The sequence below is a fragment of the Syngnathoides biaculeatus genome, chromosome 17, assembly GCF_019802595.1.
Source record: "Syngnathoides biaculeatus isolate LvHL_M chromosome 17, ASM1980259v1, whole genome shotgun sequence".
NCBI classification, from domain to species: domain Eukaryota; kingdom Metazoa; phylum Chordata; class Actinopteri; order Syngnathiformes; family Syngnathidae; genus Syngnathoides; species Syngnathoides biaculeatus.
In genome coordinates this window covers 7,267,272-7,294,850 of record NC_084656.1, presented here as the reverse complement: position 1 = coordinate 7,294,850, position 27,579 = coordinate 7,267,272, and the positions used below count along the sequence as shown (strand labels likewise).

At 38.6% G+C, this 27,579-nt stretch overlaps 1 protein-coding gene across 7 annotated transcripts in view; it reads left to right on the top strand.

Moving 5' to 3' along the window:
* Positions 1-27,579, top strand: part of LOC133490610 (transcription factor 4-like) — a 193,176-nt gene that overhangs the window by 127,698 nt on the left and 37,899 nt on the right. The window contains exon 1 of one of the 7 annotated variants that reach the window (XM_061800888.1): positions 3,972-4,163. The exons of 5 other annotated variants lie outside the window; for them this stretch is intronic. In XM_061800888.1, the coding sequence (XP_061656872.1) occupies positions 4,095-4,163 (69 nt within the window). In that variant the 5' untranslated portion in view covers positions 3,972-4,094. Of the gene's footprint in view, positions 1-3,971; positions 4,164-27,579 lie in introns of those variants that run through there. One more of the 7 variants, XM_061800889.1, reaches the window with a different exon arrangement.

Sequence of the window (27,579 nt, the reverse complement as noted above, 5' to 3'; positions counted from 1 at the left end):
TTCATATTTGAGCAAGTCCCTGATGCTGATGCAAAATTAGTGCATCGGGTGCACATTATCAGCTTCCCAGGGGGATTTGGAGAGAAACTGCGAATGATTGGACTGGAAAAAAGCTAAAAATATCAAGAGCAAAAAGACAGGGAGACTCTAACGATGGTTAATTGTACCTGTTTAAAATTGGACAGGTTATGTTATGAACTGCGCTGTGTGACATTATTTATCTATTACTACTTGATGTCGATTACCAAACAACAATCCTGAATTCCCAAATCCAACATGGGGCTTGAGTCTGAGGTTTGCAAAAATGGCGCAAGTACGTGATCAATGTTTCATTGTGTTTGCTACTAACTCCAAAGTTATTATTATTTTCTGTACATTTTAACTGACATTCTAGTGCAAAAAGAAAGTTGACTTTGTTTATATAAAGTGTAAAACAACACTTTGTGCGATCACCCTGAATTTGGATGACAGTGACAGATGTTTGTTAGGATGTCAATAAAGAGATTATTTATTTTACTGTCGCATCGTCCATAGTGTAAGGCAGAACAAGAATATCCATCCAAACTTTTTTTTTCCACTTCAAGGTAATTTACATTTTCCGTTCTTTGGTCATCATCACATTTTTGATCCTCTTATTCGCATCCTTAGTATACAAAACTTAGAATCCATAAAACACTAAAGGAAACACACCTGTAAAGTTCATCGTTTAGATGCTCCCTAATTTAATTAAAAAAATGTAGAGGTGGATGTGCAAATGATTTATGGTTTTGCACAATTTGATTCTCTTTGATTATTGAGGTCACATTTTTTCATTGTTTGATGAGCAAATCATTCGGATTTTGAAGTTCCATCGTACCCCAACCTCAATTCATCATTGCCTTTGAAAGAGACTAACATGCTTCCGTAAAAGTTAACTATTATACACAGTATATCACATGTATCATATCCAAGCTCCTGTAGAATCATCGTGGACTTTGTTGTACTAGCCAGAGAACTCATGAAGTATTTGCTCATTTGTTAATTGTGAATGCATTTACTTGGCTAAACTGTACAGCACAGTACAAATTGCCAAAAAATTTTACCCATTTACAAATGTTCAACAAAGTTATTTAGTAACGTAAACCCCAACACGTCAGCTTTCACTTTTTTGTTTTTCCTCAGACAAACTTTCATGTTTTCATGTTTCACAGATCACACAATTTCGAGGAGGTAAATCCATCGCAGTACTTTGTGCATGAGTAAATTTGCTATTATGTGCTTCTGGCAAAAATACAAAACCCTGAATGTAAATCAGACTTACAGTTGAGCCTTAGAAGAAAGTCCCCTTGTATTTATCATGAAAACATCTGCCCACTGGAAATGAAACATGAGCATGTTGTAAATATCCCTTTACACGCAAAGTTTGTCTGAGTCATTCAAGAAAAATAAAAGGTCATTCAAAAGGATCACGATACGTCATCATCGTGCCAAAAGACAAAACAACTAAAAACAATTATTTAATAGATAAAACAAAAACAGATGTTTCTCATCCCCAATGGCATTGCTGAATCTGTTTTGGAGTATTTCTTCATCACAGTGAATCAGTTTGAATATTTGCTGCGAGTAAGGCCGCAAACTGCACCACTTTCCTATTAATTGCAACCCACTGATACCTGCTGAGATACAACAAGACAACGTAGACCCTGAAGAAATCGTTTGTATGCCGTATTGATCAAAAAAATGATTGAAATAAAAAACCTCATTAATCAGCAAAACATTTCTTAGGTTTCAATCACGTTGCCCACCCAGCAACAAATTTTGATGGCCCAAACCAAATAACTGATGGGGAAGAAAATCCAAGATATTACAGAAAAAAAACAATCTGAAGAAAAATCTTAACTATGCAATATATACTGTAAAGTTAATGGTGAAGAGGATGCCATTTAACAGATAATGTAAAAATATTCACGTAGGTAAACTGTTTGCTAATATGTATTGAGAATTAATTAAACACTCTCTTGAAGTGACAAATGATAAAACTAGAGAGCTGCCACGCAATGTCAGAAAATTTGGGAGGAATACAGCATAGGCAAATTAACTCGAGAGGTTGCACTATATTTTGTGGCTGAAGACACATTTTAATGACGTAAATGACAAATTGGCTAGTTTACAAGTATGATGTTCTTTATGTCCTCAGATGCTACTCACACTTGATTTTTTTTAAAGCACTAACGGCACAAATAGCACTTCACGTTAACAGCAAGAAAAACGTTGCTAACGGCACAATGTAATGAAACGTGAAAACACGTCATCGTAGAATAATAGATTTGCGCTTATATTACAAGTTAAGATCATATAGAAGCTATAGTTCATGGGTGTCAGACATATGAGGCTAGAACCACCCTATCGGGCTCAAACCATCCCACACAGCACGAAGCCATGAAGTAAAATTTTCAACAAAAGTTGATTATTTTGTCCACTAGAGGGGGCGCTGACGACCACTTAAATGGCAATACAGCTGATTCTGATTCTGATCACTTACCACTTAAATGACATTCTGAAAATGACTGTTAATCATGATCACACTCCAGATATTGGACTCCAAAGAAAACCTACTTCATATCAAATCTGCAGCCACCTTCCCACTGCAGTTCTGTGAAAGTTAGTATGATGCCTGATGTATAAATATTTGAAAATGCAAAATATTGTAAAAAGTTACTCAAGGTTCAAAAGAGGTTGTTTTGCTGGAAGCCTTTTGGGTTTTGTTTGGGCATCTTTTCATTTTCTGAAAAGTTCCTTTGTATGGTGTCAGATGAGCTTGTCAAGATTTCCTGATTTATGTTCATATGAAATTATTCGCACATCTTGTTTTTTTTAAGGTCTACTGTAGATCCACTATAATCTGTAAATCGCATGTGTGTAAATGAAAAACTGATTAATATAATATTGAAGTTACACTCATTTTGGTTTAAAAAACAGATTCCTCAAATGATTGAAAGAAATTTTGCAACAAAATTACACACATTTTTTTCACTATGTGCAAAAAAATTATTGAATTATCATTATTCATATCCTCTTAGGCCATTCTATACTGGATGTGGCCCCTGAATTCAATTAAATTTGACCCCCCTGTTGCACTCCATAAAATAGCCCTCATGAATATGTAAGTGTGTCTTTTGTCTAGAAATCGATACAGGATATCCTTAATCTATAAAATAATCAGATATGTCTCCAAATAGAAGAAAATTCCGATAGAATTAAATTTTATTCTTAACATTAAAAAATTTCTACCTATACCAGGCCTGTGAGGATATTAAAACAAGCAATGGAATTAAGGAGGAAGAGGAAACAATCGAGCTGTAGTGTGGAAGAAGGGATGGAATAAATGTATTAGGATATATTGGAAAACGGGGGAAGGGGTGGTCCAATTAAAAAATAAACTTAAAGGAATCATGAAAGATGATTTGAGAAGTGGGAGGGTATCGAGGCTGCTGGTGATTTAAAAAAAAAAAAAGGAGGGTTAAGATGAGATAAAAGGTGATGTTGAATGTGCAGTCATGGTCAAAACAGGAGAAATGGGGGAAGAAGGAAGAAAGTCCGAGGAAAGGAGGGATGCAGAGGAGAAAATAAAACGCTGCAGGCAGGAGGAGTGGAAAACCGGAACGGGACAGTTGAACAGCAGTGGAGAGACGAGGTGGTGCTTTGCGGAAACTTCAAAAGCGTGGAGGCAAGTTGGTGCGCGTGCGCGAGGATCTGGGTGCGCGTCCTCGCCAGAGCCAACCGAGGAGGAGACGAAGAGGAGGGGAGGGGAGGGGGAGGGAGAGGAGAGGGGAGGGGCACTCCACGCTCTCTCTCCCACCCCGCTTTGCATATTCCACGCGCCTCTGCCCGGCCATATGGGAAAATGCAACTGAAGGAATTGTCGGCGGAAAAAACACAGCGAGAAAAGTTAGCGCAGGCCACGGCAAAAAGAGGCTAGGGACTAGTCAAATAAAATAAAACAATCCCACCCCCCACCCCAAAAACTGAGAAGAGGTGGACAGCGCGCACACGGGCAAAAGAAACGCAGAAGGGGAAGAAGATTTGCTTTCCGCGTTTCTGCTTGGACAGGCACGATGTATTGTGCGTACACCATCCCGGGGGTGGCAGGAAGCTCACTCATGTACTACTACAATGGCAAAGCGGTAAGGACTACTATTATTCTCCTTTTTTTTTTTTTTTTTGAAACTGCATTGTGAGCATCTGGGAGGAAGACGCAGAGGGCAAATGAGGTGTGAATGCGAAGTGACGCTCCAACTTTGAGCGCGTCAAGGTGCGCCTGACGCTTCTCCCTGGCCCTGCCGCGCGCGCGTGGGTGCGCGCGTGCGACCGTGCGCGCGCGTGACAGGGAAGGTATGGCACCCGACGGAAAACATACAACGCGCGCTCCTCTTGATCATTTCCTAATTTTGCGTATCAAGCTCGCTGAAATATCAACCGAAATAATACAGTACGGAGATTTATTTCCCTTCTCTCTCTCTCTCTCTCTCTCTCTCTCTTGCCATTGCTTATTTCAAATTATCCAAATGGATGTGCACATCTAAATAGATAAGCGTCTTATTAGGTAAAGGCACAATTGTGATTGCTCCTATCAAACTGGAGTGATATTTTCAAGATTGTGTTTGATTTTTTTAATTTCCTATTCCTGAAATCGTCAGTGAAAAAGAAATTAAATTTGTTTTGCATTCAAATGAGCATTTTCAGGGCTTTAAATGCAATATTTAAATGTTAAATTTTTCGTCAAAACCACTTGTCAAAAATTATTGTTGCCAAGTTCTAAAATGTATTTTATTGTATCTTTGTTATGATTCTCTACCGTTACTTTATCATTTCACGTTTTTCTAAGAGCAAAATAATAAATACAGATAGATGTGACATTTTTACAATTTTGTCATTTAAAAAAAACTGTTAAAAAAGAGAAGCCCCTAAAAACGTTACGAGGTGTCAGAACCTTGTCAGATTTCCCCCTGTTGACCCTCACCCATGAAAGAGGTGATTTAGGGCAATTGGGGTGGGGGGGGCAGACATGGGAATCAGGGCGCAAATGCAGGGAAAAGTGGATGAATTTCACAGCTTTCTCCAAAGGAGTGGCAAAGACTGCAAAGTTGCGAGATGGAAATGAAGATGGAAGCTGGTAATTTTCCACCAATTCACCTGTCAGGGAAGTGTTAGTTTTAACTGCATTTTCTGAACCCCTGAAAGTAACGACCTCCCCCCCAACACACACACACACACACACACACACACATTCAATCAATCAACCATAAGATTTTGTTTTATTAAAGCACTGACACAAAACAAAAAATGACTTGAAACAAATTTGATTTAATCAAACAGAAATGTTAGACAGAGAGAAAGTGTTTTATGGTGTTTTAAATACATGTAATATTTGTCTTTGCTAGCAAATATACGTGACATTGGTCTGACATGGATTGGTGGTCTCATTTTGTTAAGGTGGACATATTTTTTTTTACATGATTTCCACTGCTAAGCGTGTAAAACTACAGAGAGTGAACTCAGTGGGGTTCCACAAAGCCTCCGTTGTCTGAACACTCACCAACACTCAGCCTCTGTATGGTTGACGCCTGGCAGGTCTTCGGCCTCCACCGAGCCATCGAATACTTGGGTTCTTGCAGTCAGCTACAGGCCAGGGGTTCCCAAATTCTCTTACTTTTTCGACCCTCGTTCTCCTTCTAGTTCCCTGCAGCCTCCTTTTAAATTTTTTTTCTTTTTTTTTTTTTTTTTATCTCAGCGGCTTCTCAGATGCAGAGCTCTCCAGCTCAGCGCTGCCACGGGGCTCGGTGTGGCACCGCTTTGTTTGGTGGCTGGCTGTCGGATGGCACATTGTGCCGACGGTCTTGATCTGGTGCCAAGCTCCTTTCTATCCACCCCCCCCACCCCGCGCCCCCCGTCTCACTCTCCTTGTCTGTATCTCAGCTTGTTTGCACTCCATGTCTGTTGGCAAAAAAGTGAAACACACGAAATCAGGCAGAGAAACACTGTGATAACCAAATGTTGTTTGTCTTCTTGTGTCCTGTATTTGGAGGTTTTCGCAAGGCTGGGTTTGGGTTTTGGGCACAGTGTGGTTGTGTGTAGGCTAGTCTGTAGTCTGTGTGTTGTGTCGCAGGAGGGGCGGGGTGGGGTTAGGGGGTGCAGAGTCGTCGGGGGGTTGAGAGAAGAGACAGAAATGCCTGGACGGATGTGCTGCGGCAGCCGTGAGCCGGGCCCGCCGAGACCAAACACAGAAGAGCTGGAACTGGGGCTTTGGCTTGGGAGGGTTTGTGTATGGGGGAGGAGAGGCCAGGAGGAGAAGAGGAGGGCGAGGGCCGAGGCCTGCGCTTCGGTTAGCGGCTGTCAGCTCGCTAACTTAAGCTCCAGCAGCTTAATGAGGCAACAGAAAGCTGGGATAAAACAAAAGGCCTCATTTAAAAACGGGCCGACCAGCCGGCTATTGTTATGCTAACGCAACATTTGAATATTCAGTAAGTTTTAATTAGGAGGGTCCCAAAGCAGCCTGCCAAAATCTTGCAGTCCGCTGTCACTTTGCTGCTGCAGCAAAAAAAAAAAAAAAACACTTTAAGTGATGATGTTGCACGCCGGCAGTTTACTTGCTGCTTCTGTTGTGTTTTTGGCTCTCTCATTTTGAGAAGCATTTAAAAACTGTTTTTAGATTTATTCATTTCAAATTTATGTGACCTGGAATTATCTGCATCATATATCTCTACCTAAAAGAGACATTACTCACATCAATTGAATGTAAAAGTATTTATTGACTCTATTTTACCTTCTGGTCCTGTAGTCACAGCACTTCTTCAGAGAGAGGTCAGAGGTCAAGGGCAAATCCTCCCCACTTGATTACTTTTTATTCAATAAGTAGATGAACTGAATCACAGACATTACCTAAAAAATATGAACAAATTATATTTGAAATTGCGATAAGCAAATGTAAAAATAGCCTTTGAAATGCTTTGCATGCAGGCCTTTATCGTATATACTACTTGATAATAATATACATCCACTTATTTTCTATGACTTCTTATCCTGTTTAGGTGTTTTAATTACTTTACATAAATGAGTTTCGGTTTGTGTGTGTGTGTGTGTTTCTGCAATCATCATTATGTACTTATTGTTTGTGGATTTTAAGTTCATGGTATAGGCTTGAATTACATCACTACATGTTATGGAGACTTTATAAATAGCAACATTTTGTTTGTCTCCACATGTGTGTGTGTGTAGGTGTGCGTGTGGCCACTGACTCCATTTACGTTGTTTGTACTGGACGTACCAGTCAAAAAAAAATGTCTTTGGCTAGTGTGTATGCTTTGAATTACACACCTTCGTAAATATGCAAGGTACAATTTCAATTATCCGGCATGTGAACACACACAGAAAATAGTTATATGCTTTGCTACCAGAGAGAAAGAAAATTGGAGGATTTTGAATTATTTGTTCACGTGTTAATGTTTCTGTTGATGCATTGTGGTACAAATCAGTGCATATTTGTAGTGTGGATACAAGAAAAGTCATTCATTGCTTGACTTCTTTTTACAGTGTTGTGTGTTTTGTCAATTCAGCATTGGCTTTTTCAACTGCGTCACTTCGGTTTTCTCTGGTGTCTTGAAGGTTCATTTTGGTGTCTGTGTGGGGACATTGCACACTGCACCGGTTTATAAAATAATCCTACTGCATCAGATTATCTGACAGTGATCCTGCTGATACAGATAGTCACACCATATATATATATATATATATAATATATATATATATAATATTTGTAAATATGTGTTCTAATATATTCAAGATTTATTATAGTTGAGGAAATATTCTTCTGATTCTCTTGGCTGACAGATTTTTTTCCCCTTCAAATTGAAACAACTCACCACACAGATCAGGTGATCATTCAATGTTTATTTATAGAGACATGAGACGTTTCTTCCCTTCCTTGTGATTCTGCCTTTTCATTATGACTAATATTGAGAAAAGGGTCATTAGCAGATCATTAGCGACATCTAATTGTCAAACTTGAATGTCATTCTGACTGCTGATGTCGGAGATAATGAGACTTCTTGTTCAATCTTTTTTCCCCTCGGTATTATTAATAAACAAGGAAACCGGCAGATTATTATTGTTATTATTATTACTCACTAGTTTTCTTTTCAATATCAATGGCGTTTTTTGTAGTTGCTTTATAATGAATTAAATGTGTTCTGTGCGCAATGTCCATGCTATGTAGGCGTTGTAAAGTGTCACTTCTTTCTCTGTGTGTCTTTATAAACCCTTGACTTTAATGTGTAAGGTCACTGCTGCCAATGACATTTGGCATGTCCACACACACACATTCAAGGCAGGGATGTGACGCACGAGTAAATGGGATGAATGACAGTTGTATAGCCAAATAGAGCAACATTATTCAGATAGCTTGCAATTTCCACCTCTGACTATCCAATGAGAACAGAATCTCTTTCTGCGAGTGACGGGTTTGATACCCAGCAACTGAGTGAGCGCCTGCCAGCTCACTCAAACCTCTGAAAAATCAAGGTCATCTGGCAGACAGGGACAGGCAACAGCAGAAGCAGATGATGATGATGGTTCATTTAGCTGCTTGGTTGACTGTAGATGCACTCGGACCGTCATGGTGCACATGGTCACAGAGCACGCTAACCCCATGCCAGCCCACAGGGTGTCATCAGACCTGTATTTACCTCTTCAATGTTGGCTCTAATGTAATGAATACACTTTATACCAATACACCAATAAGGAAGGCCAGTCAGCAGGGATGTTTACTGCGACCAAAAGCTGATTCTGGACTTGTTTAAAAAATGTATCAAACCCCCACCCAATGTACAGAAATCATTCACTAATATTTGTAATGCTAGTATATATATATATTTTTTTTTATTGTTCTCAATTAATTTTCCAATTAAATATTTCTGAAAAATCGTAGAGTATTTCTTAAAATGTTGATTTTCTGTAACATGTGTACTTCAATTCCTGGGATTGACATCATCCTCTAATCTATTGTGGCTTACACATCGACTTGGTCTATTCATTTTGTTACATGTCCACGTCAATACAGACCTTCTTAGATTGGTTTTAGTTATTTACAAACCAAGATTAATGTGAAAATTAACTGAAAATAAGTGTTTTGGACATTCTTCACTGTCATATTATCCCCGAGACGTTTTTTGTTTACCGTTCTCTTTTGAAGGAATGTGCTCGCAATTAAAATGTTCTAGTCACATTATATTATGTTCTTAACAACGCGGGTAATATTGATACTCGAGTAACATATTTACTATTCCATTTGCTATAAACAAACATTTTTCTATCCAGCATTTTCATACTGCCATTAAACTGAGAACAGTGTGGACACCATGCTCATATATGTAAAAAGCACAAGCTGTGCTGCGGGGAAGCAAGCTTAAGTAAGTTAAGATTTTTGGCACAAGAACAAAGCGTATGTGTGTCTCTTTGTGTTGCTCACAGTGCGGACTTCATGTGCACGCACACATGAAACATTCCCAGTATTTATTGTCGACGTGGAAAACGGTCCGCTTATTGTTTTGTTAGGCATACGTCTGTTGGTTTTTGTGTTTGTGGGTGTGTTTAATGGGTCAGTCATGCTGTGGCAAGCAGTTAGAAGAGCTCACACGGTCTCGCAGATAATCACCGGACAGCTGTCACACTTTAAAGAAAAAAAACAACCAAACTGTAACGTGCTGCGGCGCAGTAAAACAGGACGACGATGTAAATGTGTTTTAGCGTGAAGTCAGACAGGTGCTGCCTACATGCAGCTAGATGTCTGCCTAGATTTGATTAGAAAGAAAGTCATAAAGAGAATGAAAATAAGAGATTCTGGACTCCAAAGTTTTGTGCTGATCAGCACTTTAAGCCGATTCCTTTTTGTTTCCAATGTGGGCCTCATAATATAGTCCCTATTGTGTTGCTGGCTGCCAGTCAACGTCTGTGTGGTGGTTATTACAGTGTCATAGTGGCTGTTTAAGCACAGTGCACCTGATTTTTTTCAATACTGTTTAACAGAGTGACCATTAACAGTGTCAAACAGAGGAGCTATCTCCGTCTGGCCACTACACCTTTTCGTGGAAATGCAGATCCAGTTATGAAATTAATAAATCCCTCTCTTTAAGTGTTCCAATAAGAGGAAAAGTGGTTGCTTCAAGAAGTTTGTCATTGTTGAGGTTTACTGTAAAATATATGTGTAAAACAATATAAATTGAAACATTGTAAATTTAAATGTCAAGCATTAAAGTACATTCCTACATTGCTAATCTCTCTGCTCTGGAGGAACAATGACTATTAGTATGGTGCCTTCTTAGCCCTCACTAATGGTGTAGTAGTGCACACACCAGATTTTGCTGCGAGAAGTGTGGGTTCAATTCCCGCTCACTGATGGTGGCGACATGTGCCCTCCGACCAGTTCAGGGTGTAGTCTCCCTTTGGCCTGATGTTATCTGGGATAAACTCCCGCAACCCTTGTGACCATAAGCGGGTTGGACAATGGACATGGTCCTTCTCAGCCCTTCCATTTGGCTGTCGTTGCAGGTCAATATTGTACTACACCAAGGGGGGGTAACTCCAAATTTGGATGTGCCTGTATACTGTATATACAAAAAAAAAAAAAAAATTATTGCTTAAAAATCTTCGGTATAGTAGGGGCTGTATAGTGTTCCGTACTGTATTCTAGTGAAGTGAACTCAACTGTAACGCTCGGTGTAAACATGAATGTTGACACCCCGCCAATAAATACCACGTGGTCCTAACTTCTAACAGCAACCTCAATCTGAACATCAGAACAAAAGTACATTGATTTTAAAGGCCAAATGCAATTGTCAATATTATAATCCTTACTCACTTTTTTTTTTTTATGGATCACTGTTGCTGAGCAAGATTAGAATCAGATGTCCGGAATAGCCAGCCGCTCTCTTTGAACTATTTAAGGTGTGCGTGATTTCAACTGTCAAGATCTTGGAAGAACCTCTGTTAGACTAAAGTTAGAGCATCGCTTGAGAAATGAGTGTCATATCTTTTGTCTTTCAATCATCAATTTTAATTTCTCCTAAATATCCGGCTCGCTACCTTGAACTTCGGTGCACAACTCCTTTCCACAACCTTATTCTTATTGCTTCTGGCACATATGACGAATGCTCCAGTCCGGGGCTGGCAAGCGTAAGCAATCTTGAGGTTTAGTTTGTCTGTCTGCCTGTCTGTCAGCATTAAAGTGAGCAACAGTCCTTTTGAACTGAATCGTGAATGTGGTATGAAGACATCCGGTGATGTAACCCAGAAGCCGGATGAGCTAATAGCTGCACAGGCTCTCTCAACATGAAGAGGTCAAGGGTTAAAATCCCTGCAAAACAAAATGACGGAGATAAGGATTAAATTTATTAATGTACTGTATGTTGGTATGTTTATTACTTCAACTTTCTCTCTCTTTTGAAAGTCTAAATAGTAACAACATTGTTTACCGAGTAAAGCACCACAACGACGCTTTTTGACTTTTCTTGCTTTTAAAATGAGCATAAAGTTGTTCCTTTTGGTCCTAATCAACTATTCTTTTTTAGATGTTTGTTGAATGTTTACTGATCCGATTTTTTGATTGGGATTTTATATGGCATCCATCTTAATGTCAGTGGCATGTGTTGTGAATGCCGTGGTTGCCATGTTGCCATGGTGAATGAGACTAGGGCACAAGTTGCCAGTCTGCGTCACTATGGCAATGAGTTCACTGCGACCCAGCATCTGAGGGTACAGCTCAGTACTCCCCACTCTCCTTCTGCAGTCTCTTCAATAATTGACGTCGCGCCCGCCATCTTAGCATTTGGCCATGTTTAGTTGCCTGCCAGCACAGTTGCCTTGGCAACGATCCTCTCCCGACCCGGCGCTCCAGTGACACTGGTCACATTCTACCACATGACTTTTTAGAACTGCTATCCAAAAATGAGGTTAAAAATGTCTTGGCAACTCCTTTAGAACGATGAATACTGAAAGATGTTTTGCAGGTATGAAACAGTTAAAGTGTTAAATTTAAAACACATTTTCAGCACACAGAATTTGGAATGTGATGTATTTGTATTTGCTGATTTCCCCCCCTAAATTTCAACAAATACATACATACCCTCATATATAAGACGGGAAAAAAAGAATATAACAACATAATATGAGTATTTTAGAGATCGATACTCCATCAGGTGAGAAAGTTATTGGCACCCTGCAGCACATTGTGTGTGTTTATACGCACACGGCCTCTCACAGGCTTCGAGTGTTGACGCGAGCGGAGAGTTCATTGGCTGGATGTCCTGCAACTGGTTTTTGATGACTTGTTTCATCCTTTCAACAAACTCCCTCACACTCACACCCATTTCATCTATTGACATGCTGGCAGTCGTGCTGAAAACCAATCACAGATTGATGGATGGATTATTGGTTTTCAAATAAGGACTCAAAGTCCAAAAATTATTATATTTATTATATATTGATGTATTGACATGCACTTATCTTTCTCACTTGTCTCAAAATACAATAATTTTAATTGTCAAGTGTAATGACATTGAAAAACATATACACAGAAAATGATTGGCCCCATTCTCAAATTCTTATACATATTCACACACATGTACAATATACAGTTTAATAGTGACCTAAATTTGCTGTTTTTATATAGTGATTTAATTTATTAAGGACAGAAAAGAATATTCAAAATGACCTGGCCTATTGTGAAAATGTATATGCCCCCTAAACCTATAAGTTGTGCCATCCTCAGCAGCAGTAACTGAAATCACGCATTTTCTATAACTTCCATTCAGTGTTTCTCATCTCTGTAGAAATATTTTGGCTCACTCTTTTTTGCAGAATTTTTTGAATTCAGCAAAAAAAAAAAAAAAAACATGTTTATGTTCTTTTTGGTCAGCAGTGGTTTTTGGTTTCAAACTCTACCATTGATGGCATTTTTGCCAAGTCTCTTCCTTATTGTTGTGTCTCGAACACTAATCTTAATTCAGACAATGGAGACCTGCAGGTTTTTAGAAGTTGTCCTACTGTAAGTTACTTTTCAGCCTCCTGGCGGAGTCATTACTATTCTCTCGGTGTGATCTTTGTAGGCTAGCCACTGCTGAAAAGTTTCACCACTGTTCCATAATTTCTGCATCTGGGGTGAATGGTTCTCCCAATGGGTTCCAGGAATCCTAAAGATTTAGAAAGGGATTTTGTTAACCCTTACCAGACTAATAGATGCCATTTACTTTATTTCTTGAATGTTCTTGAATTTGTTTGGATCGTGTCAATTTGTAGAAGTTTTTTACGATCATTTTTGCCAGCTTGATTTTGTCAGACACGTTCTGTGTAAGGCATTATTTTGACTGACAAGGTCTCGAGGTAATCGGGCTTGAGTGTGATCAACTAAAATTAACCAATAACTGTAATTAGCTACAATTAATGCATGATTTAACAGGGGAGGGGGGTTGTCACACAGAACACTTTGAAGATATTTTTTGTTAATAAATCAATTCACAATTTATAAACAGCGTTTTAACTTTACTTGGGTTATATTTGCCTCATATTACATTTGTTTGATGATCTCAAACATTAAATTAATGAAACTATCCAAAAATATAAGAATTTGAGAAGGGGGCCAATACTTTTTCACGGCACTGTAGTTGTCTGTTCAAGATACAACAAATCATCAATGTAAAAAAAAAAAAAAGTCAGCAAAGTGTTTGTTTCTCTTTAGATTTGCTGTATATGTTCTGATCACTGGACAGACAAAAGACAAAAAAAAATCAGTAGCATATTTTGTCATGTCCTCATTAATTGTTAGTAAGGTGTTTCCTGTGAATGTCTCCTAAAAACAGCTATTGATGTTGCCGGGTTACCAGTATAATGCTGTATACCGCATCTCTGTGTCCTGTTTTTGACCTTTATGCATTATTCATCATAGTATCACAAGTTTAACCTTTTGAATGCTCTCACATCTAAGTCACCTTGGACAATATGTGAAATATTCATTTAGAGAGGTCTGAGATTTGAATCCTTGCTGTGTGGAGTTTGCATATTCTCACTGTACTTGCGTGATTGTTCCAAGTGCTCCTACAAATATTCACATAATACTTTTTACATTTTACAAATTGTCCTTAATAGGCTCTAGTGCACCTGTGACCCTAATGATGATAAGTGTTATCGAAATTGGATTGATTGATAATTTAAATAATTCAAATGGTACTACGTTTAAATTATATTGCCAGTTACTGTGGATGACAGGAGCAAAATACTGTAGAACCCTGTCAACATTAAGGACTGCATATCCACATCATTGGAAAACTACAACCTCAATAATCATCAAGAATTCAATTTTCAAACTTTCATTCAAAAGTGAACTTATTATTATTTGGAATGGCAGAAGTTTGAGGTTTAAAATGTGCCGTTTGATGCTCAAACCGTATCATGTCAACATTGACCTCTGACCCTCCAAAGAAAGTGACAGGTGGAAAAATGCTCTCGGTTGCAGCTGAGGTCCACATGAGAGGACAGTTTCTTTCTCTCTGTCTCTCTTACTCGCTCTCTCTCTCTCTCTCTCCTCTCTCTCTCTCTCTCGCTCTCTCTCTTTCTGTCTCGTACTGTGTGGTCTCATCTGTTTCAAGCCTGATTATCTGTCTTTTCCTTACTTGAATTTTGCTATTTATGAGGTCAAGATCATAAAGGAAAGGGGGAATCCAAACTGGCCCAGATGTCTTCTTGGTTATTTTTAAAGGAGCAGTCACACATGTGTTGAACTCTTGATCCTTTGTCACAAACAGTCCCTTTAGCTCCAGTACACATCTGTGTGTATCCACCATAGTAACAGTGATAAAACCACCTGCAGGTAGTATTGAACCAGTACAAAGCATAGTAGACTCGACTTTGTGTGAGTGTGTGTGTGTGTGTGTGTGTGTGTGTGTGTGAGTGTGTGCGTGTGCGTGCGTTCGCGGGTGTTTGCATGTGTGTGAGTGCCTTAGTGTTTGTATGTCTGTTTGAGCAGTTTTCCTGTTAACAGTTGCTGGCAGTCATCAGCATGTGGTAGTGATTAAATCAAAGGAAATTGGTGAAACAGAAGTGGGGGGAAAAAAACGTCTGTGTGATTCATTTGCCAAAAAATGTCCTGGTGGTTAAAAGGAAAATGGGAGCATAATAAAATGAGTATGGAAGAGTCTTGTAAAGAGCCGTCACCTGTGGCGAAGTGTTTTTCAGCCTGAAAAGCAACATTGACATCCATCCATTTTCCAAAGCGCTTATCATCATCCCTAGGATGCTGGGGTCTGTCACGGCTATCTTCGGGCGAGAGCCTGGGTACACCCTGAACTGGTCGCCGGCCAATCGCAGTGCACATTCACACAAACATCCCTTCACACTCACATTCACACTTACGGCCAATTTAGAATCTTCAATTAACCTTCCATGAATGTTTTGGCAATGTGGGAGGAAACCGGAGCACCCGGCACCTAAAAGAAAACCCATGCAGGCACAAAGAGAACAGGCAAACTCCACACAGGCGGGGCTAGATAGCAATTACACATGGGATGAAAAAAAGAAAAGAAGACGCACAAACAGACACACACAGACACAAACACAGTAAAGTTTTTTTGTGTGCCAAACATGCAAAAGCACGTCATCACTCACATACATAGATGGAGATGGAATTAAGACACACACTTCTGCACATATAGAACCTGTTGAGAAATTATACTGTGGTATGCATCTGAAAGAAGGAATTTAATTGATTTTTAACTTTCCAATGTTTGCGCGAGAGCTCGGGAAGTTTATGGAGCGTTTTGTGCACTGAAAAGCCACATTGTGATTCGTTATTTCCTTCCTCTGATGGGTATTTTGCTCCTCAGACACTAACACACACCCACATACACAAACACACGCACACCAACACACAAAGACTAACACACACAAACACATATACACTCTCACTCCCAGACCTCTGGCTATTTCCTGTGTCAGTGGGGTATTATAAAGTCATATTATGTTTGCTATGAGCTTCCATATTCCCCACCTTAGTAATCGTGTATGTCTGTGTCCGTGTGTGTGTGTGCGTGTGTATGTGCATGCGTGCGTCTGCGTATCTGTGTGTGTGTTGAGAACAGACTACTCAATTTCCTGAGAAAAATTATGTGGAAGGCCATGATATCAAACACACACTCACACACGAACACGCATACGCATTTACACGCGCGCAACAAATGGATGGATGGAAGTCTTTAGACAACAGAAAATAAAATTTCAGGTGAAAAGCCTGTTGGTCATCAAATTCTGTCTATGTACTACATATACTGTATGCTTCATGCGTTACCACAATTTTGCGTGTATAATGCGCACCTGTTTTTAATACACACCCAATAGCTGACCTCAAATTTATTGAAAACCCTTCCAGATGTATACAGTCCATTTTTAAAATGCACAATTTTGCTTCCAACACTATGATCTAAACAAAGTATAGTGTATAATTACTCTTAAGTTATGAACTTTATTAGAACATGTAATTCTGTATTTTTGTTTACTTTCACTTATTTTGAAATTCACATCCCTAGTTTTATTTAGTAAATGAGAATATGCGGTAGTGCTTTTAGATTTTATTATTATTATATTAGAATTTATGGGATGTGTACAATTCTTTATAAAAATGCCAGTTGAAACACATTAGATTTCATTTTAAAGGGATTCAATTTAAACTATAAAGGATTTCAGAAAAACATTGTCAATAAAAAAATCGCAATCATTAAGAAATTAATTTATAATAATAGTTTTCAGTCATCAATCATGTTTTTAAAACTAAATGTTTCATAAATTTAGTCAGTCTTTAAACTTTTGAGAACAACCGTACATACAGTATACGCTGTCATATGTACCCCTGTCATATTTGAATAAAAGTGTGGAAAATAAATAAAAATAAAATACCTTTTCATATTTTCGAGGTTGTTGTAGCATATTAGAATGGAAGTGTACACCTTTTGTTATCACCTCTAGTTGGCAGTGGCATATTGGAATGAATGTGTACAGCTTTTTCATAACTTGTATTTTTTTCCATTTTCCCCTATAGTCATTTATAATGGTCATTATGTTGACAATTTTTGTGTTGGAAAAAAGAATTGCATTATTCATGAGAAATTACAGCAAGTGGACTCAGATTGTAACATACAAGTGAAGTACAGTGAGAAGCTTCCAGAAATCTCATGGTGTCATCAGAGTAATACATTTCGATTTTCATTGAAATCTGCAGTCACTCATGGTGTAGTGATCACTTGCTTGCTAGCCATGTTCAATGGGTTTAGTTGAGCGTGTGAGGGGTTGCGTCTTTGTCAAGATTTGCCTTATGTGTAGGCCTCCTTATGGCTGAAGTCACACGGGATAGCCTTCAGGTACCTGTGACCCTGAGCAGTAGAAGATCTACAGAAATGTGATGGTTTGAAATTTGCATTCATTGTTTGACCACTAGTTTGGCCAAATCTTAACCTGCATGCTTTATTTTGCGGGTTTTGTGTTTCATGCCTAACATAGGTCAATATGAGTCATGTGACCTCATTTAAGTTTGCGATTTGCGAAGTGATTCAATTGAATGGCTTTGAGATGACCCACTTGCAAAAAGTGTCATTTGAATTTACCGTCATTGTCGCGTACTTTCGTCAATTAGTATTCGAGTGCCTGCCGAAATTCATGGTTGGTACACACCCATTCACCTCAAGAAAAATAGTTGTCTGACAAGATGCAGCTCCCCCCTCAACCCCAATAATTTTCTCCAATATTTTTGTTTGTTTGTTTGTTTTTAACAAATGATGCTGCTTGATTCTTATGCAAACTTACTTTTTGGGGAAAACAGGTTCTAAGTCAGGAACTTACTGAATACAAAGATATACTGTACATAAGTATAGGTTCGTATCTCACTCATCCACGTCCACACTACATATAGAGAAGGCAGCAGAAAGCACATGCATTCCCTGGGCTAATGTGTGTAATTAGTGGTCATTTTAAATGGTGCAACGTCACCAACTGTCTGAATCTTTGATGTTCTGGAGGATGGCAAGCGAAAACACCATCTTGAATTCATTTAGTATGGTCGACAATAGAAACCTGCACCACGACTGCTCCTACTTTTCATATCTTTCCTTCTTCTTTGCGTTAATTCTGTTCAAGTTGCTTTATTATGGGGCTTTTTGGCTTATGTATATTTTTTAAATCTCTTTCACTTGTCTCCTGTCTCTATTCTCTGATGTGATAGACTATTTAGTAGCCTTTTACCGATAATTTACTTTTATGATACCATAATATATTACAGCTAAACTGTAAGGTTGACATTTATTCCTTGCATATGAAGTGTGATGTGTCTAAATCCTATACTCTGACAGGATGTTTATCTTAAACAATATGCAAATATAATCACCTAGTCTTGGCAAAGGCTAAGTTTTCAGTACTAAATTTACTCTCTTAGATCTATAGTGAACTCGGATAACTTTTAGAAGGATTCCAAGGTTTGTGAAACTGACAAGAAGAGCAGCTAAATAGGTTACTGGTGCTGGAGAATACCACTAAATAATAGATAAACAGTCTGGTGCCTCACGAGAGAGGATGAGAAGACCTTCAAACCTTACAAGCAATACACTTGCTTCCTACTTATTTATCCATCCATCCATTCTCTGAGCCTCTTATTCCTCACAAGGATCATGGGAGTGCTGCAGCCTATTCCAGTTATTGTCGGGGATGAGGCGGGGTACACCTGAACTGGTTGCCAGCCAATTGCAGGGCAGATGGAACCAAACAACTATTCAGTCTCACAATCACACCCAGTGCCAATTTGGAGTGTCCAATGAATGCATGTTTTTGGAGATGTGGGAGGAAACGGGCGAGCCCGGAGAAAACCCACCCAGGCACAGGGGAACATGCAAACTCCACACAGGCAGTGCCGGGATTTAACCCTCGGTCCTCAGAACTGTGAGGCCAATGCTCTCCTCCTAATTCATTAAAGGCCAAAAGTGTTTACAAAATGTTTAAGTATTGGTAGTATGTACAGGTAAAATAAATAATCTATTAATTAGGAAAATAATTAATCAATTTAATCAACAATTATTTTAGCAATTGATTAATTATCTATTGCTGATCTTAAATCGCATCAATCCTCGGAATTTGAACCTCTTAGCAGTAAATATACTCCAATTTCTTCAGTCCTCCTGCTTATATTTGTGATTAATTTGCAACATTTTCAAATTTCTACTTTTCCTTTGCAAAAGAATGAAAAACATGTTTGCCCATTTTCTGAAATGTTATGGCCCAAAACAAAGAACTGTTCATAATTACTTTCAGTTTGTGGACTTTCTGCTCTGTCAGTTTTAAATAATATCCTGTTTTTGAAAAAAAGGGAAAATGTAACTGTTTTTGATTGAATAATTAATCAAAAACTGATGAGCAATTTAATTGATTTTTAACATGACAGTTAGTTGCAGCAAAACTGAAAATGTAAGAAAGGTCAAATGAATTCGATCCATCTTTTTTTTAATTCCGCATAACCCCACTCCAGCCAGTGCCGTGCAGTCCATTCTGGACCTGGGCGTTCACTGAGGGCCCAAATCCACATCATGATTCCACCAGTAACACTTCACAAAATAATGTACAACAATGCAATATAAATTGTGCATGGCTTTATGGGAAGAGAGAGCGAGAGAAAGAGAGTGAGAAAGAGAGAGAGAGAGAAGCATTTAGCTAGCAGTCACAACTAGCAAGTTGTTGATGCACTAGAAGTTACACAAAAAAGTCATCCACCCATTTGTCCTTACAATGTCCCGTTATTTCTTTTTAATTTGTAATTCTTCTATTTCTAAGTCTGCTTTGAAAATGAATTTTTAATCATGTCCTATAGTCCGACATTCGGCTGTCTTTAAGGCACTTGAGCAAACCCCAAAGAATCCCATTGAGATATCGGCATGACAATCAGAGGATGGGAATTTCTACCAATCAGAGGATCAGAAAACTGCAACTACAGAGAGGTGACATGAGAGTAATGAATATGACACCTGATTGGTGAAGATAGACAACCACTGTTCATAATGCGTAGTTATCCTAAAGCAGCAATGGGGATTCTGAACGCCCAGTGCGGGTTGATTTGACATGGCAACACACAGAAATTGAAATCTGATTGGACAAAAAAAAATACAAACAAGGAGAATCTGGATAGTGAAGATGGATGCAATGAAGACAAAAGACTATTAATCTATCTTCTATTATATACAGTATGTGGCGTGATATTGTATATATATTGATTGTTATTACGAAACATAATTTTGAAGCTCAGTTCCTAAAACATTATAAATACCCTTATCCTCTGTATGCTGTTGTCAGCTCTCGTAACTCATACTCGTGTGTCACACCTTTCTTCGTTGGTCTCGCTCTGTCCCCTACTGTTTTCTGTCTAACTCGCCCCCCCCTTCAGTCACAGGTGCAGAATACTGAGAAACACACCCATGCGCACACACACACAAACACGCACAAGCACACTGAGTCCACTTATCTTCACGTAGGGGGCTCTAATCAATCCACAGGAAGCTGAAGCTCCACGAGGAAAGAGGAAGAGGGGGATGTGTGTGTGTGTGTGTGTGTGTGTGTGTCTGTGTGTGTGTGTGTGTGCGTGCTTGTGCATTGTGTGTTTGTGAGAAGGCTCCACATGTTTTCAATTACACATATTTTTTGCAGATGCGCAAATGAGTTGTGTTTTTTGTTTTTTGTTTTTTTGTTTTACCCCTCAATGCATTTGATTGCTTCCTGTTCTGTTTTATCACCCATCGCCCTTTTTTTTTTTTTTTTACAAATTGTCTCTTTTTCACATTTTAAGCTTTTACAAATTTCGCTCCACTTTTCTTCTTTGTGTTTTATTTGGTTGTTTTTCCTTCCAAAATCCTCATTCTGGACTTAGTCATATGGATTCAATTAGACAACCATGCTCAAACTGAATGTGTGTGCTGGTGTGTGTGTGTACATCTGTTTCACATTAGCCCAATTGCAGGTTGGTTGAATGAAGGGCCCGGCATAGCTCGGTGGGATTTCCTTCCGCTTTCTCACAAACACGTGCTCATACGCACACGCGCCTGCACAGTTTTTCCTTCCATGTGTTTTAAATCTGGGACATAATTAACCTTCAGAGGGCTCTGAGACCATGGCTCAGATCTCCTCTATAAAAATATATCTAAAAAACAGAAAGCCCCCAAAAATATGTTTGATCTGTCTGCGGCATGTTTGAGTCACTTAACCAGCGCTGCCTCCGGCCTGGTTCTGAGAACAGAATTATGCCGGGGAGGGGGTGATGAATGAGACAGGTAGACAGATAGGTCAGGTCAGTGTCCTGAGGTCCTCAAGCTTACAGTAGAAAAAAAAAGGACACTACGTTAAACTAATGCAACTTGGCCATGCACTCTTTTTGGTGGTGACATGTTTGTGGGGGATGAAAGAGAACATATCCATTTAGGAAAGAGAGGCCGAGGCCAGGCAGGAGGATGCAAAGGGAAACAAAGAGGAAGAAAAAAAAATGGATCGGCACAGGTGCAGCAGGCTGTGTGAATGTGTATTGTATTGTGTTTTGTGTGCGTGTGTGTGGGTGTGTGTGTGTGCGTGTGTGTTTGTGTGTGTCTGTCAAGAGGTTTCGTGACTGCTCCTTTGAGTGTTCACATTCCAGCACATCTGCTTTGGATGAAGCGTGGTGAACTATGTGTGTATGTGTTGTGAGAGTGAGTTGGTTATGAAAGACAAGCTGTCTGATTTATAGTTTGTTTGCTGGCTGTGGTAATGTACATTTAACAAAGTTTGTTTGTTTTAATTACATTTGTATCCTATATATGTATATGACAAAAAGATTTGAGCTCCACAGAGGATGGATTGATTGAATCCAGAAAGAGTTTGTTTGAGCACAAAAATACATTAGGATATCTAAGTCAGTGCCAACATGCACTCGTGATATCCTTTTTCACAAGAATGTACTAAGACTTTTAAAAAAGGCAATAATGCGAGGTTACTTCAAAACTTGGGAACAATGCTTCATTCCAGAAAAAAAAAAAAAAAAATTAACTTCAGACCGCCGTCTCGATAAAGTGCATCGGAAGGTTGTAGTATTGTGTAAACCAATTTGCACCAATCTCCTTTGAGATTGTGAAACATACATTAAAAGTTGATATAAACTGTTTATCTGAAGATAAAATATAACCTGGTAAAGGGGAAAAAATAAAAGCGTAAATAAAGGGAGCAAGGGCTGACAATAAAAGACAGTCAGGATATCTACATTTTCTTTTCTTCTTCAGCATGATCTCAATGTAATGTACCGCTAATGATAAACAAATGCTTGTTGAGGTCATCAGCCATGTTTTGTCTTTGCCTTCGACTGAAATGCCAACCTTGAGGAGTTCTAAGCAATCTCGAATGCAGCAATGGCCCAATTTGAATGGAAAATAAAAAAAAATAACTTTCTATTTGATTTTTTTAAAAATACATTCTGTACTAAATGATGCTACTACGTTAGAAAAGGCCATATTTGCACCGAGTACTTTGCGATCCAAACAAAAGATGAGGAAAGCTGTCATTTAGGAATCAGTTTTTTTATTTTTGTCAAATATAAAACAAGAGCCAACATCTTGTTTTCATTTATTTATTATTTTGTTATCTCAATTTCTGGTTGAAATAGCAACGCCATCACTGTCAAAAGTCTTATGTACAATGTGTTGCCACTCATACACAATGGTTTTGCCGTCTAGATAGTATATCCAGAATAAATACAGTATACTGTATGTAGTATAGTTTATTATGTATACTATACATATATATAATATACAGTACAATATACAGTATATTATGGTGGACAATTAACTTGAATTCAGCTTCAAAAGATGGAAAAGATGAGCTCCTGTAGTTCTTTTTAAATACATTCTCCTTCTCTATGATGGATTGTTTGTGGTGTTCACAGCACAATACAGTACTGCAAAAAGTGTCCAACAAATTCTCGACCAGAATAATAATTTGTCAAGCTCAAATATGACAGTTACTGTCATGAAACGTTAAAGGATCCCTCAGAAAACTGGTTTGTTTTCACCTGTGGTTCAGATTAGTGAACACACAGCTGGTTCCTGCTCGTGTGTGTGTGTCTGTGTCTCAGCCCCATAAGGAATCGGTTTTCAGTGGAATGTGTCTTTATTTTCTCCCGCCATTGCCTAGGGTGATGCTTTGATGCAATCTGTGAAGTTCTATGAACACAGGTTTTACTGCCTTTTATTAGTATCAACGGTCCGTCACAGAGTGCAGCAGGTTGAACTATCAAGAGTCCTTTCAGGAAATCGCTTGTCTGTTTACAGCGCGTCATTTTTTACCTTTTTAAATTTTCGCTACGTATAATATACGTCTCTGAAGAATGGTTGGTTTCTAGTATTATCCTCTTGACTGTTGTTAAAGTATTCTCACAGTCTTAACAGCTTTGATGTGCTTCGTAGGAGTTGTTTTCAAATCTGATAAAACTGTCGTTCTGAACATTTACATGATTCTTTGAAAATGGATCTTAAAGTTCCTTTGAAAAGGACATTTTAGTGTACTGCAAATGGTGAAATGGAGGACATGAGCATGCTTGTTCCATCTGGGGTTGTGACATCCCAGTCAAAACAGCTATTGTAGTGTTTGTGTTCCTCGGGCAAAATGTTCATTTAGTTTACGACTATTTGGTCTAACGACGACAGTTTTCATTTACTTATCACATGCAAGGTATGCAAAACATTGTTTTGTGCTGGTGGATCAGCAGTTGGTTGGAGTGTTTCCTACTGGGCCGGCACACGTTCCACAGTCATTTTTGCGAAGTAATCCTCACTGTCTGAAAAGTTTTGCATACAACGTCAAATGCTGTTGCTGACATCGCCATGCATCTAGTCATTATCTAGTTGACAGTTTGCTTTGTTGAAGCAAGAAGTAGTTTTTGTCACGTTTCAAAATTGCATTAATCCTGGAGAAACTATTTGTGAAGGAAAATAAAGTCTGTATTTTTTATTTTTTATTTTTGTGTACTTCTCCATTTTGATGAGTTTGTTGTAGTGTTAGTTTGTCTTCCATGACACTGTCTTCTATTTTTTTACTGAGTAAATAGTAGTATTTGACTGCTTTGCTTTGATATTCAACATTAACAATAATTCAGTCACATTTGTTGTGTTAAAATTCAACATTCTGAATTTGAATGGAAAATTGTTGAAACAATGCCTGTACCAGAGGTGTACCCCATCTCCAGATCTGCAAAAATAAAAAGATACCTCCACACGATCTAGTAAGCCCACCTTCGATCGACCAGTCCATCACGAACAACAGATTAGTTGTAGTAAAGTTGGTCTAATTTAAAAGAGGACTGATTGGTGATCAAATTTTACTGTTGTTTTGACATGGTACCATTGTGGGGTTTTTTTTTCTGAGAAGTTAAGTTTGCCAATTGTGAAAGAACTGACAACACTATTGAGAGCCTTTTGACTGGCTTTGGATCAGCTTACTGTGGGAATACTGATACTGCGGCTTTTCAGTGTGTGTTTGTGTGTGTGTGTGTGTGTGTGTGTGTCTGCTGGAAAAGAATCTGTTATTGGGTCTCCTTACATTCTTTATATTTTAACACTCTCTGCACCTGTTTCTGTACGTCCAACTCACACACACAAATCACATCCTTTCGTCACCAGTAGAAGCAACATATTCAATGGGAAAATATGTCTCTTGGACATCAATTCAAATACTTAAAGTACAGCAAAACATGTCCTTGTGTGTGTGTGTTTTTTTTCCAATGGCGTTCTTGTCAATAAATGTGGTTTTATGATCAGAGAGTTCAGTTCTCACAGGAGAAGAGAGGAAGGGGTTTGAGGGGATTCAAGTTCAGCTCTAATCTCAACTACAGACTGTGTGTGTGCGCGTATGTGTGTGTGTGTGTCTGTGTGTGTGTGTGTCTGTGTGTGTCTGTGTGTGTGTGTGTGCTGAGCTTTTTTTTTTTTTTTTGCTGGCTTGTGTGTATGACCACCTGTAGTTCACTTTCTCCGGTCCAAATCAATTAGAACAATGTAGCTATCCCCCACGGTTCGATGAGAATATCGAATAAAGCATCACTGATAGACAATATTTTATAATAGCTCTGCAATATTGCTAATGTTGTTTTATTGTGCACATGGTGTGTTGTAATAAAAAACGATAGTCATGTAAGCTGAGGGTCCCTGACCTTTTGTCAGCCACAGCACACGCATTGTTGGGGGTTGTTAACGGATTTTCCTGATTGGGAGCTAATCGCTGATGGGTCCAGGTGGTGGCAACTGACTTTGTCAATCGAATGGCAATCGTGGAAGTGGGGGCCTCGCCATTAAAGGCTCATCATCAACAGTGTGGGTTTATTTTTATTTTTATTTTTTTTTGTCTTTTTTGCAAGAGGTCTTAAACCGAGCTCCACCGCACCAAAATTTATTTCCTGTGTTCACACAAGCCCAATTGAACCACAACAAGTGGGGATATGAGCACAAGATTGATTCTCAAACATCACCATTCTTGGATATTTTAGTTTGTATGGAAACTGAGTGAGGTACAAACAAAATAGTTGACTTTTATGTATGTATTACTATACATTATCAACAAAATTGTTTAGCAGTTTTACAAAAGCATAAGCGTGACAAAGATTGAATAATTCATCTCATTGGTATTAGTGGCTCAAAACTCTTGTGTGATTACACAATAAATGTGACACCGAATTCACATCTGAAAACTATTATTTCAATGAGGATTTTCCAGTTGTTATGTAGGCTGTGTTCACATTTATATTGGGTGTCTGTGTCATACTAATCCTCACTTTGTTCCTTTGCTTCCATCTTTGGGACTTATTTGTTTCAAATGTCATCCCTAGAGGGTTCTGACGCAACGCCACATAATGAAATCACATTTTTATAAGTCAATGGAGCAATTTGTTTCATGTACTTTTACACCTTTGCGTGCCTGACGGTTGCATAACTTTAATTGGATCATTTATCTTTTAGACATTGTGAACACAGATATTCAAAATGAAATGGAACCAGTTCTGCCTTGCAGCCCTAAAAGCAAGACATTTTTGCAGTACAAAAAAAAGCCTTATTCTTAATGTGTAAAGATGTTGGCCGATTTTTTTAAGCCATTTCTGTTTTTAATACTAGTTCTCAGGAAGAAAAGAGATTTTTTATAATGCCCCAAGAGTTTGTTTTATCTTTATCTGTCTGTGTTTGATCGTTGCATCTGTACCCCATTTTTATTATGTTCACACACGACCTCAAAAGTAAAAAAAAAAAACAGCAAGCGTGTATTCCTTTTTATAGGAAGGAGTTGATCAGGGTTAGTTGGTGGTGGGGGGAGTTATTCACTGGAAGATGGGGGTGGGGGAGTAGGCTTTGAGTGAAGAGCTGTTCCACAGTTGTTCCAGGGCTTGCGTCATCCGGCACGAGCTGGTGTCATGGCTGAGTGTTTGCACGCTATACACACGCAGGCACTTCCAAACACGCACAAGCCGAGGAATGTAATAGGGAGCCCCCTTTGTCTTCTCATGTGGCCGCTGCGTACGTCACCTATTTTGAGTGATGACAGGCCTCCGCTCCTCCACGGAGTCTCACATTTGACACTTTTGGTGTAAGACTGCCGCATTGCTCTCTCCCTCAGAGAGGGAAAATCACTGCTTTGTTCCTCATTTGCACATCAAACCCGACCCGCGTAAAAGGAGGGCAGAAATCGTGTTCAACAACGTACTGGCCAGAAGTCGTGTACAGTAGGTTAATATGGAAGTAAATATGTGCCACCAGGATTTGAATTTGAAATGTAAAATCATCACATTTTCAATAGTTGTATTTCAGTGTAATCCCACTTACGCTTTCTTAGTCACGTGACGTCACATACTAAGAATGTGTAATTGGATTGCCTGGTTGTTTGGTTCTGACCTGAAGTTACCTGGCCTGGTGGTACAGAAGGTGAAGTTTAGACAGCGAATTGTAGCCAGTTGAATTTCAGATAGCGAATTGTAACCAGTTGAATTGTTAACATTGAAACGTTACACTGAAATACAAATATTGAAAATGTGATCACTTTACATTTGAAATTTAAATCCTGTTTTCTGTGCCGTTTCAAATTCAAATGCTGGTGGCACATATTTACTTCCATAGGTTAAGTGGATGGTTACAAGAATTTTGAAGGACATTATGAATTCAATATTGTATTATTTTTGAACTGTTGATAATGGTTGTGTTTAGTGGACAAACTCCTCAAGTATAAATATTGATGCCAATTATGCACTTCATGAGTTGAATGTGGCATTCAACAATGTATGCTTTCTTAAAAACATGCGACTGAATATATCTATACATCGTTATATGAGAATATTTACATAGTTCTAATGCTATTTAAATATTTGTCTATTGAATTGATTGCATTTATGATATTTCACAGTTCTATAATCGGATAAGGTTTTAAATATCAATACATGTTCCACTCGATTCCCACTCAGTCTTCTTCTTCTTTTCCTTTCGGTTT